The sequence below is a fragment of the Cervus canadensis genome, chromosome 22, assembly GCF_019320065.1.
Source record: "Cervus canadensis isolate Bull #8, Minnesota chromosome 22, ASM1932006v1, whole genome shotgun sequence".
Taxonomy (NCBI): Eukaryota; Metazoa; Chordata; class Mammalia; order Artiodactyla; family Cervidae; genus Cervus; species Cervus canadensis.
This window is the reverse complement of record NC_057407.1, coordinates 56,938,868-56,953,196: the sequence shown is the minus strand read 5'-3', so window position 1 is coordinate 56,953,196 and position 14,329 is coordinate 56,938,868. Positions and strand designations below refer to the sequence as shown.

General features: G+C 43.3%; 1 protein-coding gene across 8 annotated transcripts in view; it reads right to left on the bottom strand.

Annotated features, from left to right (window-relative positions):
• The window catches only part of SLC4A7 (solute carrier family 4 member 7), a 110,233-nt gene extending 96,373 nt beyond the window's left edge, over nucleotides 1-13,860 (bottom strand). For 3 of the 8 annotated variants that reach the window (XM_043443631.1, XM_043443633.1, XM_043443635.1), the window contains exon 1: nucleotides 13,569-13,860. In XM_043443631.1, the coding sequence (XP_043299566.1) occupies nucleotides 13,569-13,616 (48 nt within the window). In that variant the 5' untranslated portion in view covers nucleotides 13,617-13,860. Of the gene's footprint in view, nucleotides 1-12,932; nucleotides 13,127-13,568 lie in introns of those variants that run through there. The other 5 variants (XM_043443630.1, XM_043443632.1, XM_043443637.1 and 2 more) reach the window with 4 other exon arrangements.
• Nucleotides 13,861-14,329: the final 469 nt, after the last annotated feature.

Here is a 14,329-nt window from a genome sequence, read left to right as displayed (position 1 = left end):
CGAGTGAGACATTCTCACTGAAGACTCCAGAGCTGCACGCTCTAAGTCACAGGTTGTTTATTTGCTTCAGACGGCAAACTAAGGTAAGAGCTGTCAAACTACAGGGGTTCAAGGCCCTAAGCAGTAACTGGCCCCACCCACAGGGCCAAACAATGCTAGTCCACCAGTGTTCATCCATCGCACTGTAACAGACAATTCTCTGGAGGCTGAGTGGTAAATGTTCTCATTTTGGCTTTCTACAAAAATCTTCTCAATGGTCATGATGAACTCCTCCATCAGATACCTCTCTCGGCCTAGCCTGGATATAGGGTGATAATGCTACCCCCAGTGATCTGCTGAAATTCACTACCCACCCAACTGTCTCCTCAAATGGCCCCTAACTATTTGAGGTTCACAGCCATAAGGCAGCAGATAAAACAATTTCTCATGGCTAATCCACTCAGTATTTCAGCACTTAGCCTTTTAAACCCATTTATTGCTAAATCTATTTAATCAGCAATAACAGCAAAGTAAATCACCATATAAAAACTGAGTAGATGCAATTATGTAAAATACACAACTGGTCATTTTTAACTGTGATTTGAAATATTGCAATTTAATCTAAAAATCCTTCCCCCACCTTACTGCCCATCCTCCTCATCACACCTTTGATTTCTAGTCAATAAAGTTCAGTTCAGTTCAGTGGCTCAGTCATGTCCAATTCGGAACCCCATGAATCGCAGCACGCCAGGCCTCCCTGTCCATCAGCAACTCCCGGAGTTTACCCAAACTCATGTCCATCGAGTCAATAAAGTTATTTGTATGTATTTATATCTTACCTCTATCAAAACTGTCTTTAAAAAAGATCCGAAGTAGCTTGGAAAATATAGGTGAGGAAACATCAATCTCAGCAAAGAACAATTAACTTAAAAGCCCACAGTGACATCCTTAAAATAAACTGTTACACTTTAAAACTCCCATGAGAATTCACACATTTGTAAAACAGAATCGAAACTTGGCTGTTTAAACTCAATAAAATTCAATGTTACATAGCTATTCTGAAAACTCCTAAATATCTTAAGTTGTTTAATTATCCAATGATTTAAATAAATACACAAACACATATGAAAAATGAATGTGTGCCTTCACTTGTATGTATATATGTGCAAGCTGTGCTGTGCTTAAGTCACTCAGTTGTGTCCAACTTTTGCAACCCCATAGACCCCACCAGGCTCCTCTGTCCATGGGGACTCTCCAGGCAAGAATACTGGAATAGGTTGCCATGCCCTCCTCCAGGGGATCTTCCCAGCTCACGGATTGAACCCAGGTCTCCCAAATCGCAGGCAGATTCTTTACCATTTGAGCCACTAGGGAAGACCATATATGTGCGTATGTATATGCAAAACAAAATTCAGAACATTCACATTAGTTAAAATACATTCCTGTTATTTCAGTTTAAAGAAAAAAATGACAACTCAATTTAAGAAGAAACTATGAACTCTTAATAAAGTATAATTTCTTATTATTATGGCTCAGTAGACAATCTAGGAGCCATCTGCCAAGCAGATGCAATTTTCTTTTGCACTGTAATCCCCTGCAGACTAAATTCTGAAATCCTAAGTAACAAGAAAATACAGTAAAATCTCTTCAAGGCAGAATTAAGCTACCTAGCAACCCCTGCAATCTGTAACAAGCCACGAATCAGAAGACCATCCATTTTAGGTGGGAAACTCTGTGCCAGAATGACATAACACAAAGGCCTCCCCATCCCATTTAATAACTACGGGATTTCACCTGTTATCTATAACAAATCCACAGTAGATAAGAAATTCAAGAGCAAAAGAAAATAACTTTAAAAAGATAAGATTAAAAGTACCCACAAGCCTAAAGCTAGTTAATGATCAGTAGTCTATGTGTTTTTGGTTGCACTGGGTTTTCGTTGCTGAAGGCTTTCTCTAGTCATGTTGATCAGGGGCTGCTCTCCAGCTGTGGTGCAGAGGATTCTCACTGCAGGGGCCTCTCCTGTCCAGCGTGAGCTCCAGGGCTCTCGTGCCTCAGGAGCTGTGGAGCACGGGCTTAGCTGCCCCATGGCATGTGGCATCTTCCCGGACCAGGGCTTGAACCCGCGTTCCCTGCACCGGCAGCTGGGTTCTTAAGCACTGGACCACCAGGGAAGTCCCAGCAGTCTATTTTTAAAAGGACAGCCACATATCACCTTTTAAATGTTTTGTCAAATGGTGAAAATTATTTAAAGAAAAACAACTATATTATGCTTTAAACTTCCCAACATTTTGCCAAGATATAATTATATTCTTTAAATTTGTGACTTAAGGCAACTTGTAAGTTAAGAGGGCGAAAAAAAAAAAACAGGTTTCTGTTCCAGGTTCCTGACAAAGAACTCCTGAACTGCACGGTGTGGGAACAACCCGCACACATCTGAGGTCAGACCCGCTGCGAGGGTGGTCCAAGTGAACAGAGATGGGAAGCACGGCAGGAAAACCAAGGTTTCCTAACACACAATCCCTCCCCACAGAGCTAGACAGAATCTCTCAACGTCAGGGTTTAAGGAGAGCTAAGACATTCTGTTTTCTATGTCTTCAATCAATCTGTACATTAACTCTTTTACAATTTTGTTACATGAGATATTTTAAAAAAACAGGATACTTATTCATAACAAGTTTCCAAGGTCACATTTACCATTTTATATAGTATATTCTTATCTCTAATCATGAAAAGCCCCTCTAGGAATTATAATATCAATTTTACAGATGAGAAAAATGAGATTCAAAGATGGCAGCTGCCCCAAGGCCACCTGGTGGCAGGTCGGGACAGGTAATCCACGTCTGTTTGAACCCCAAGCAGCACCTGTTACTGAAGTTACACCACTTCCAAATTTTACCTTGCTCTGAAAAAGAGGTTTGGGGCTTGTGGTTATTTAGTGACTTTCCTATTACTGAATGAAAACAGCTCAATAAAATAAAATGAAAGACCAAATGAAGGCCAACTTTAGTCTGAATAAATCCTTTATTCAAAGTTGGCCAAATATAAATAGGCTCATAACAGAACCTTATCCTGAGGATACTGCTAATGGCACGTGCAGAAATGGAAAAGGAAGTTCCTCCTGAACATATTATGAGGTCATCTGGGAACAATTAAAGGAAAATAAAAATAAATACAGAATATAAATGACTCTGAGTCAATGCACTGGTTAGTTACAGCACCTGTATAAACAGTGATGCATCGACTGCAAAGTTAGGAGACAGAGCCCGGAAAAGAGGAAGGCCCACTGAGGGGCCACGAACCTCAAAATTACCAAAATAAAAGCACATGAAGATTCTATTAACGTTAGTAGTAATTTAAAGAAATCACAGAACTAGCCAATTTTATACCAATATATACAGTAGTTGGGATCTTTCCTGTACCTCAGATGGTAAAGAATCTGCCTGCAATGCAGGAGACCTGGGTTGGATCCCTGGGTCAGAAAAACCCTCCAGAGAATGGCAACCCACTCCAGTGTTCTTGCCTGGAGAATCCCATGGACAGAGTAGCCTGGTGGGCTTCAGTCCATAGGGTCGCAGAGTTGGACATGACTGGGCACATATGAGTATATGAAGTAGCTAATATCGTATCTGGCATGAGATCCCTTTTCCTGCTATCAGTTATAATCATATACTTTGAAAGTCACTGTTTTCCTAAAGCAAATGTTGAAAGTCATAATATACAAGTAAGAGACTCACTGTTTTCCAATAATCAATATAAATTATTTTCAAACTTCTAAAAATACCTAAGACTCATAAAACTTTCATTTTAATGATGCTTAATGTGTACTTGCCAAAAATCCTAGCTCAGGATAAAAAAAAATGGTAGGCACTCTTACTCTGATATCAATCCAAACTATTTATTCAATATTCGCACTCAACAGAACCAAGGAAAGGAACATTCTATTCTCTTCTACCGGTAGTTGCAAAAAGCAAAGTAGGAGCCTTTTTCTTAATGGTAACACTGTAAGTAAAGTAAACAGAATTTATTAACTTACTGATTAAACAATTAACTACAAATATATTCAGCTTCAAATCTGTGAGTTCATGGTATTATCCTAACATTCATTCATTGAACAAATATTCATTGATGGCCTTCTGTAGAAACCCTCTCTGCCTACGAGTTCACATGTATACCAGCAGTCAGTTCAGTTCAGTTGCTCAGTTGTGTCTGACTCATTGTGACCCCGCGGACTTCAGCACGCCAGGCCTCCCTGTCCATCACCAACTCCTGGAGCTTGCTCAAACTCACGTCCATCGAGTCAGTGATGCCATCCAACCATCTCATCTTCTGTCGTCCTCTTCTCCTCCTGCTTTCAATCTTTCCCAGCATCAGGGTCTTTTCCAAAGAGTCAGTTCTTCGCATCGGGTGGTCAAAGGATTGGAGTTTCAGTGTCAGCATCAGTCCTTCCAAAGAATATTCAGGACTGATCTCCTTTAGGATGGACAGGATGGATCTCCTTGCAGTCCAAGGGACTCTCAAGAGTCTTCTCCAACACCACAGTTCAAAAGCATCAACCCTTCGGCACTCAGTTTTCTTTATAGTCCAACTCTCACATCCATACATGACCACTGGAAAAACCATAGCTTTGACTATACAGACCTTTGTCAGCAAACTAATGTCTCTGCTTTTTAATATGCTGTCCAGGTTGGTCATAGCTTTTCTTCCAGGGAGCAAGTGTCTTAATTTCATGGTTGCAATCACCATCTGCAGTGATTCCGGAGCCCAAAAAATATAGTCTGTCACTGTTTCCCCATCTATTTGCCTTGAAGTGATGGAACCGGATGCCATGATCTTAGTTTCCTGAATGTTGAGTTTTAAGTCAACTTTTTCACTCTCCTCTTTCACTTTCATTAAGAGGCTCTTTAGTTCCTCTTCACTCTCTGCCATAAGGGTGGTGTCATCTGCATATATGAGGTTGTTGATATTTCTCCTGGAAATCTTGATTACAGCTTGTGCTTCATCCAGCCTGGCATTTCACATGGTGTACTCTGCATATGAGTTAAATAAGCAGGGTGACAATATACAGCCTTGACACACTGCTTTTCTGATTTGGAATCAGTCTGTTGTTCCATGTCCAGTTCTAACTGTTGCTTTCTGACCTGCATACAGATTTCTCAGGGGGCAGGTAAGGTGGCCTGGTTTTCCCATCTCTTAAAGTTTGTTGTGATCCACACAGTCAAAGGCTTTGGCATAGTTAATAAAGCAGAAGTAGATGTTTTTCTGGAACCCTCTTGCTTTTTCGATGAGCCAATGGATGCTGGCAATTTGATCTCTGGTTCCTCTGCCTTTTCTAAATCCAGCTTGAACATATGGAAGTTCTCAGTTCACGTACTGTGAAGCCCCATTTGGAGAATTTTGAGCATTATTTTGCTAGCGTGTGAGATGAGTGCGAGTGTGAGGTAGTCTGAGCATTCTTTGGCATTGCCTTTCTTTGGGACTGGAATAAAAACTGACCTTTTCCAGTCCTGTGGCCACTGCCGAGTTTTCCAAATATGCTGGCATATTGAGTGAAGCACTTTCACAGCATCATCTTTTAGGATTCGAAATAGCTCAACTGGAACTCCATCACCTCCACTAGCTTTGTTCGTAGCAATGCTTTCTAAGATCCACTTGACTTAACGGGAATAGTAAGTGATTTAAAGATGCCCCCCAAAATGCATGGCTCCAAGCAGGCTTTCTCTAAAACGTCAGTGACCAGTTCTTCACCAATTTAGCCACAGCAAAAACAAAACCAGAAGTCCTAGATGAGTGATTTACATCAATGTGACAAAAATGACATCCTTCCCCCGCCAGAGCTGCAACTGGAGGGAGAGAGAGCAGAATCTTCAGTGGGGTTTCCCTGCTTCATCTGAGGTTCTACAGTCTCAGAACATCACTGAGGTTGTACACTCAAATGGAAATATAAAAATACCTTCAGGAGAGATACTCTCCTTTCCAAATTACTGGCTTCTGAGAGCTAGCTAAGTGGAAATCATTCCTTGGTCTTATGTTTAACTAAGGTTTTAAATGTAGGGCTAGATATTTCACAGAAAACACACAGAACAAGAGGAGGAATCGCAGTTACAGAGGCTTTCTCCCAGGGCAGCGCCACATGGCCCAATCCAGGAGACACTGGTCACCCAGCGCTCACAACAAACTCAGGACAGCAGTGTCAACGGTCCCCCTGCAACTGGGCCACAGTAATCTCAACAAATGCCATCTGGGTATTGTTTTCTTCTTTATTCTCACCCACTTTTCTTCCCATGTTTCCTCTTCTATCTGGAGTCACAGGGGTTGAAGTCACCTGGTTTCCATGGTTAGACCCTCCTAAGCTCCAACTCAAGAAGGAGAGAACTAAATAATTTTTTTTCACATACACAATCTTCAATCGAAGAGAAATATAAAAACCATAAAGGAAAATTTTAAGTTTAAAGACACATATGTGTGTATATATTATACAGACACACACAAAACCATACAGCCACTTCCTTACAAGTAAGGCACATTCATTTGTAACAGCAACACTCTCAGTCTCTCCCCACATCCTACCTTCCACTGACTCCTCACTAATTTAAATCCTTGGATAGAAAGAAGCTGAAAGGGAGAGAAGGATCAGGACATTAGTGACAAACAAACTCAAAATTTCCAAGGGACTCGAGCATTCAATATTATAATTAGGCATGTAGTGTGTGATTTTCCTGATAGACGTTTATTGTTAAGTGGTACCTTTATAACATGAAAAATTAAGTAGTTCATAATGTATTAGACTATATCGACAGATACACAACTCTTTCTCATGAAATAACTAGATAGGTATGTCAACCTATGACATAAAACAATATAAGAAATCATCCTATTTTCCTGAATATGTTTGCATGGTTCAAAAATCAAAACTACATTGCAAGGTACACAATCAAGTTTTGTTTCCACTCTGGTCTCAAGTCCTGTTCCTTCATACCCTCAATGGCAATCATTTTTACTAGTTTTTTGATAATCTTTCCAGTGTATTTATACAAATACTAGTGAGTACAAATGAAGTCAAAGTCGCTCAGTCATGTCACTCTTTGCAACTCCATGGACTATACAGTCCATGGATTCTCCAGGCCAGAAAACTGGAGTGGGTAGCCTTTCCCTTCTCCAGGGGATCTTCCCAACTCAGGGATCGAATCAAGGTCTCCGGCATTGCAGGCGGATTCTTTACCAGCTAAGCCACCAGGGAAGCCCATAAGTACAATATACATTCTTTATTACGCTCCTTAGAGAAAAAGCATGAAATAGTATCTTCTGACCCACACCCTGATTTTTTTATATCAATTTATTTGCAAGATCCCTCCACATCAGTACAAAAAGCTCTTCCTCATTCATTTTTCATAGCTGTGGTAACCTACTGTGTGGATGGAGCATAATTTATTTAACCAGGGCCCTTTCATGTTGCTTCCAAAGTACCTCCCTAGGTGATACTTTTCAAATCTCTCCTGTTACTGTAACAAAGTGAATTATAAACACTGCAGGATTTGCTTCCTTAGACCTATAATAGCACAGAGTATTTATTAGTGACCTGCTCTCTGAGGGGGAGGCTCCCCACCAGAGACGGGACCTGCGCCCGTGTAGGCCTAACTACTGGGCCCCAGGGAAGCCCCGGTGACCTACTGTGCATATTCTGTAAGAACCATCAGGAATTCCTACCTCACATGGCTGCATTCTCTCCCCATTAAAGCTGAATGTCTTTATTACAGGGTTTCTCAGAGCCTCTAATTAATCACTGTGAATCTCCCAGAAGAACAGCCTGTGACATTTCCCAAACTTGATTTGGCTACAAAATGGTTCTTTTGCAAAACCTTCTACAGGTACACAGTATTCTGGAAAAAAAACTTTAGCAAAGAGTGGGGTGAATTTAATAATCAGTCATCTAGTTAAGCAAAACATAAACCTGTGAACTTTCAAGAAAGGCACAAAACCAAGCTGAGCTAAGTTTTAGACTAGGCCTTGGCTGTTTTTCGAATTATAAAGTCCTTTGAAATCTAAATATAAGCTATTTGACCCTCTTCTAGAAAGTAACACACACAAGCTTAAATTTTTTCAGTTTCTGTGGATTCAAGGACCCCAGAGGCACGTCCATAGTCCCCATGGGCATATCTATTTTAGAAGCAATTTTAAATAGACTGCTGTATTTCTATGGCACCATTAATACCCAAGGCTAGGGCAGAACTCAGGGCACTTCTCACACAAAGCTAATGAAAAAATAGCAGAAAATTCACTATGACGTGCTCCTTGGTGCAAGTGAATAAAGTATACTCAAAGGGATCATATCTAACAATTAATGATATAACGAAAACTAAATTCTATTAAATAACTGTGGGAACTACTGACATTACAAGCAGTTTGGTCTGATTTTTTACACGTGTCTCTTATTGTAAAAAAAAATAAACAGAATTAAGAAATTTGGACTTTAATTCATCTTATACAATATGTAATCTTTTCTGTGATTTTAAAAACACAATACATTTTACATTAGACAACTGTATCCACTAGAAATAAAATTCCGCAGCAAATCTGAACATGACTTTGTAAATGCCCAGGAGAAACAAAGAAAATTCTGTGCTTTTTAAATGCAGATCAAAGAATTCCCAAGCATGATTACAGTCTAGCAGCAGAAATGATTAGGAGAGGAGAGGTATTAATATCACGCACAGGGCCACCACAGTCGATTTGAGGGCGATTCAGAAGGGCACGGACAGGAGAGAACTAGCAGAGGCTGAAGCCCGGCCCAAGCTCCTCTCACCAAGCCTGAGGCTAAGGTTGCAATTCAGACAAACGCAGCCCTGTAATACCCTCTGCCCTCCCTTCCCTGGCACTTCCTCCCCCCAGAACTCCACCCACTCAAGGCAAATATTAAAAAGTGCTAAAATTTTGAAAAAGAAGACATGTTTTCTAGATCAATAGCCCAGTGGCCAAGGCATAGTAAAATGGGAACTTCTAATTTAAATTCTTATCAAAAATTTGTTTCTAAATGATTTATTTGAACAGAAACAGCCCCACTACTACCATGGAACTCAAAGGGAAGAGAGTCCACTATGCATACATTCGCTTTATTCCTTTTTTTTTTTTTTTTGGTTACTGTTGAATACATCAATTCCTAAAGTGACAGGTGTAAGTATTGTCAGTATTTTAACAGAATAAAGAGTAGTATTAGACTGAAAATATTTTGTATATAAAAGAACATGCACCAAACACAAAAGAACCAAGTGTTAACTATATGGTATGGGAAATTATGAGAAAAGAAGATTTTGAGTGTCAACTTTTCCCTTCTCATGCTCTGCATAAGTATCGGCATCTTGCAAATTGTGAATCCATTTTCAAAGATACATCCACTTCCCAAGTTCCTAGTGAGAGATGATATACATGTCAACAGCTCTCCAAATCAAGCAATCTGACAAAAAGAAGCAGTGCAGTCCTAGAATCCAGGAAGGAGAATGCTACACTGCCTGACATGTGAGAAGGATGAGAGTCAAATGACACCAGTCGACATAACACTCTACAAAGAAAAAGAAAGGATATTTTAAATATTAGTGCATCTTCTTCTATCTTGTTATGAAAGAACTGTGTTTCACCCTTCACTGTAGTATTTATTGCTCTAAATAAACTTTTTAAAATTCAAACTATGGCTAAAGAAAACTTAAAACACTTAAAAGTACGCTTGAAATAGTCTAACTAGAACTTTTCTGTACCAGTATATCAGCTCCAGATAAAAATGCAAATCTATATCATAATCTCATTATCTTCCTAAATATGGCAAGCACTGAAAACATGTTTGGCCACTCTGGTTTTAAACAGTCAATGAAAAGCACTCAGCCACAGAAGCTCAGAGTCAGGAACTTAGGAATCCGTCACCAGTCCAGTCTGTTGGCCCTCTGCCTTCAGCAGACCAGCAGCAGCAGCGCCGTCAAATACTGTCAGGACACCAAGCCAACCACAGATCCCTTGATGGTGTATTATCATTACACGGCTGACCTTCGAACAATCCATGTGGATTCTGTCCAAGAAATACATATCACAGTTCTGCACAGTCCACAGGCAGTTGAATCTGTGGACGTGGAACTGCAGATACGGAGGATTTTTTGACTGCATGGAGGGTCGGCACTCCTAACTTCTGTGCTGTTCAAGGGTCAGGTGCGGTTGCAAATAATCCTGAAAGTCTCCCTAAATTGTAAAATTCAATGAGCACTACTCAACAAAATACATGAAGTTGACTGCTAACAAAAACAGAGGCAAACTTCACTGTCAGTTATAATGTTGGTATAGCTACCCACTTTGTACAGGAATCAAAAATTCTCATGTTCACAAGAGGGCTTAAAAAAGAGGGTGAGGTAGCTGACTGATCTTTACACATATAAAAACTGATGTTCATTGTAAAATTGAAAACAGTGCATGCATAAAAGTGGTAACTAGAAGAAGTAGTAATCAGTAAGAGGAAGCTATCATAGCAATCAAAAGCCACACTGAATAACCTATCATTTTAACCCCATGAATCACCTGTATGCTCCTTGATATAAAAGACCCATTTTGTGAGTTGCATATACTATCCAATTTAAGATCACATGTGTGGCAAAATACAGTAAGAAAGAAAGGAAAGGAAAGTGGAAGAAAAACAACCCATTACAGGATGTTGACAAGTATCAGTACCAAGGTTTTAGCACACCACATACCACTAACACAACACACCAGGTTCCTTCAACACCACGCTACCTGCTACTTTGGCTTTCGATTTTAACCTACGCAAGTAACTGCAGTCAAGCGTAACAAAACACTATTTCCATATCTTAAGTTCTCTTAGAAGAAAACGGGTCTGTTTACCAGGCTCAGTTACCAAGTAAAGCAATTCAACCCAACTCAAGTGTCCTACGGTTTCAGGTGAACTGAAGACAGATTTGCCTATTTCTCCCTTTATCACACCTCCATGGATGGTGGCCCAGAGACACCAACTACAAGGCCAAAGGGGAACTAAAAATCCTTATCATGTGCCTCGGGTGCATGATATCCCTAGAGCTATCCAGAGAGTTCCCCAAAGAGACTGCACACTTATACAGACCTATCAATCACCTCTACTACCAATCATCTCTGAAGTCATACCGGGTTGTTAATATACTAACAACTACTTTCCTAAAAGTATTTCTCACAGGCTCATGAATGTATTTTAATTGGCACTCACTGATGGAATTAGCACAAATGCAAATACTATCATTCTATTCACTACACTTGCCAAAATAAACTCACTGAGACTAGAGCTCTGCCCACCTTGTCTGACTGCATCCCCAGTGCCTGCACCTAGGAGATACTTAATAGAAATGCCGTAAAATGGATGAACTTACCTAATAAGTGACAGAATTTTGTTAAATTATGTACTGTTTACAAGCAGAACATTTCCTAACACCTGGGAACCTTCTAACAGTGCTATTTGTTGTAACAGGATTTAACAGGATGATTGAGTTTTTGTAATAAAGCAAACAAAAGTTGCAGAAAGAGACACAAGTTGCAGACTGAACACACAGGCAAAATAAAAATTGATTTTTTTTCCTATTAAGATAAATGACTTTCCTCTTTATCCCAAAACCATACTCAATGACAATTATAGAATTTTAAGAGAAGAAAGCTTGGAGCCTAAGTAATGAAACAGATGGGCTCCAGTTTCAGAGCAACATAAACTGCCATCAATTCATTCAAAAAATTTTGCATAATTACATACTTAAGATGGCATTTTAGGAATAATTTTTTTATTCTACTTTTTTTTCTTTCTTTCTTTTTTTTTTTTTACTATGCTAAGCAGTTGGTTAGGCCTTAGAGAAGTTACAACCGACAAATATAATCTTCCACTTTTTTTACTTTCATTTACCAGGGGAAAATCAATGAGGAAAGAGTTAACTCTGTCAATGCAAACAGTTGCTCTCTTCCCAGTTTTCAAGTAACAGTGTTCTCTACTAACTTAAACCAACAATTTTCCAGTCCTCTCATTCTATTTTTAGATTGTGATAGGTTATCATCTTTGATTTACATTATCAATGTGTATATGGCTACTGCGGCCAAGTCTTCTCTTCCCAAGACTTAGGAGGCATACACTTCCGAAGTGCTCCCCTGCCAAGTCATTAACAGCGTTTGATAATCCCCCTGTCGTCTGTCTCCCTCACTTGAGCAGAGCTGTTTCTGTCTCCGTTGGATACTACAGAATGTGTTCCCAGTGTTATCACAATGAATGAAGGAAGGATTTGGTAAGGCTATGCATTATCACGGGCTTCCTTTGCTAACAAGAAGATAATATTTGAGAACACATCTCTTCAGCTTTAAGAAAACGCTGAGGCTCTTTACCACTCTGAACTAAAAGTCTGCAAATGATAAATTTAAGAACAGTCAAGTGCATCTGATACATGCTATTAGAGAAGGTGCTAAGCAATACATCTAAAATAAGCTTATTCAAAGGCCACACAAAGAATTACAATAGATTCCTTAGGACTGACGAGTTTCCAGGATTCTATTACCATCAGTACCACTGCTAAATAACTTCACTGGATACGTTTTCTCCATGTTTTGAGAAGTCATAGGTGAACACACTGAAAGGATGAGTGGCTACTCTCCAGAGTGTTACAATCTCTAAAACGACGGGGAGGTGGAGGGGGGTGGAATAAGTGAAATTCTTGAATAAGAATACATGAAAAGCAATTTTCCTGTTAGTTGTGAAAGACTGGAAAATTTTTCACTGCAACCTTTCCTCCTTTGCTGGAAGTAGGAAAATTTCTAACACCTCTCTGCCCTTTGAGTCACAGCCGTGGGGACCTGTGCATCCCCCATGAAAGCAGGAAGTCGGTTTGTCTAGCCTGGGCCCGTCGGGTCCCAAACTCGATGGCAGAACTTCTGAAAGCCCACCCCCGACTGCCCCTCACCCGATACCACTCCGAGCTCCAGCGAAAACGTGGTCTTGCTGGGAAGGAGTAGCGCGCAGGGCTCGGAACACCTTCCTCTCCACGCTTGGCCGGTGGCAAGAGGGCACCCGGGTTCTCGCCAGGAGAGGAGGCGGCGAGAGGAACCGTGGCCGCCAAAGGCGGGCGGCTTGTCCACGCGGCCGGAGAAGTCCCGAAACAAAGCGCACGGCTTGCGGGGCGGTGGGCAGACGGGGAGCTTCACCAGCTCCTCACCGCGGCCTGCGGCGTCGCCAGGTGGGGCCGCGCGCCTCTCGGGGGAGAGGGTGGGTTTCTGAGGGTCTGACCGGCGCCGAGATCATCGGAAGCGAGCCCCGGGAGAAGAGAAGGCCGGGAAGGAGAGGCGAACGCCGCGGGGCGGAGGCGGCGCCTGCCGGGCTGCTGGGCCCCCGGGACGCGCCGCCGGCCCCGCTCCGGCCTCCCCAGCGCCGCCCGCCCGCCCCCCGCCCCAGGCAGCCACACAAAGGGGAGGCGGGCGCGCCGGCCGCGGCGGCGGCGGGGCCGGACCCGGGACAGCGGCCGCCCCGCCGCGCCCCCACCTTTGTCCGCCGCGTCCCGCGCCCCCGCCGAGGAGCCCGCCGCCAGCATCCTGCCAGTTACCCGGGTGAGGAGCGGTCTCATCTGCTCGCCGGTCCCGTCCGCCTCCATGGTCTGCCGTCCAGTCCGCTGCGCCGCCGCTCCGCGGTTGCCCCGTGCGCTCCGCCCGCCGCCGAGAGCCCGGCGCGCGAGGGGAAACGAACTTGCGCTCGTCCGCGAGGCGCGCGCGTGGGGAGAGCCGTGCGCGCGAGACGGGAGCGCGTGCGCGGCGGCAGGCGGGCTGCCTCTCGCGGGGCCCGAGGCCGCAGCGGGTAACGTGGAGCGAGAACTGAGCGAGCCGCAGGCCCGGCGGGGAGGCGGCGCCGCGGATGCGAGGGGCGGGGCCCGGCCGTGACGCGCCGCGCAGGCCCCGCCCGCGGCCTGCGGGCCCTGCGGGCCTCCGGGACGCGCGCCGACCCCGCGGCCGGGCGCCGGAGGTGGGCGGGAGGAGGCGGGCGGCGCGCGTCCCCGCCCATCGGAGGCCCTCGGGGCTTCAAGCTCGTCTCCGCGGTGTGCCACCCCCTCGAGAGGCCTGCCCCTCTTTGTCAAATCTTTAGTGACCGAAGCTAGGCGTGTAGCTCATCTTCCCTCATCCGAGGTGGGGTGGGAGTCACCGCGGAGCCCACCTTCTAATCACGTTCCTCGAGATGGGAGGGAAGACGGTCGCCCCCTTTCCAAGGACGCTCACCGGAACCCCAAAGGAGCTAGGTGGTCAGGACTGCTCTCGGTTCTACTGCCAGAAACCCCAGCTGGGGCGGGGCGGGGGCGCGGAGGCGACAAGGGTA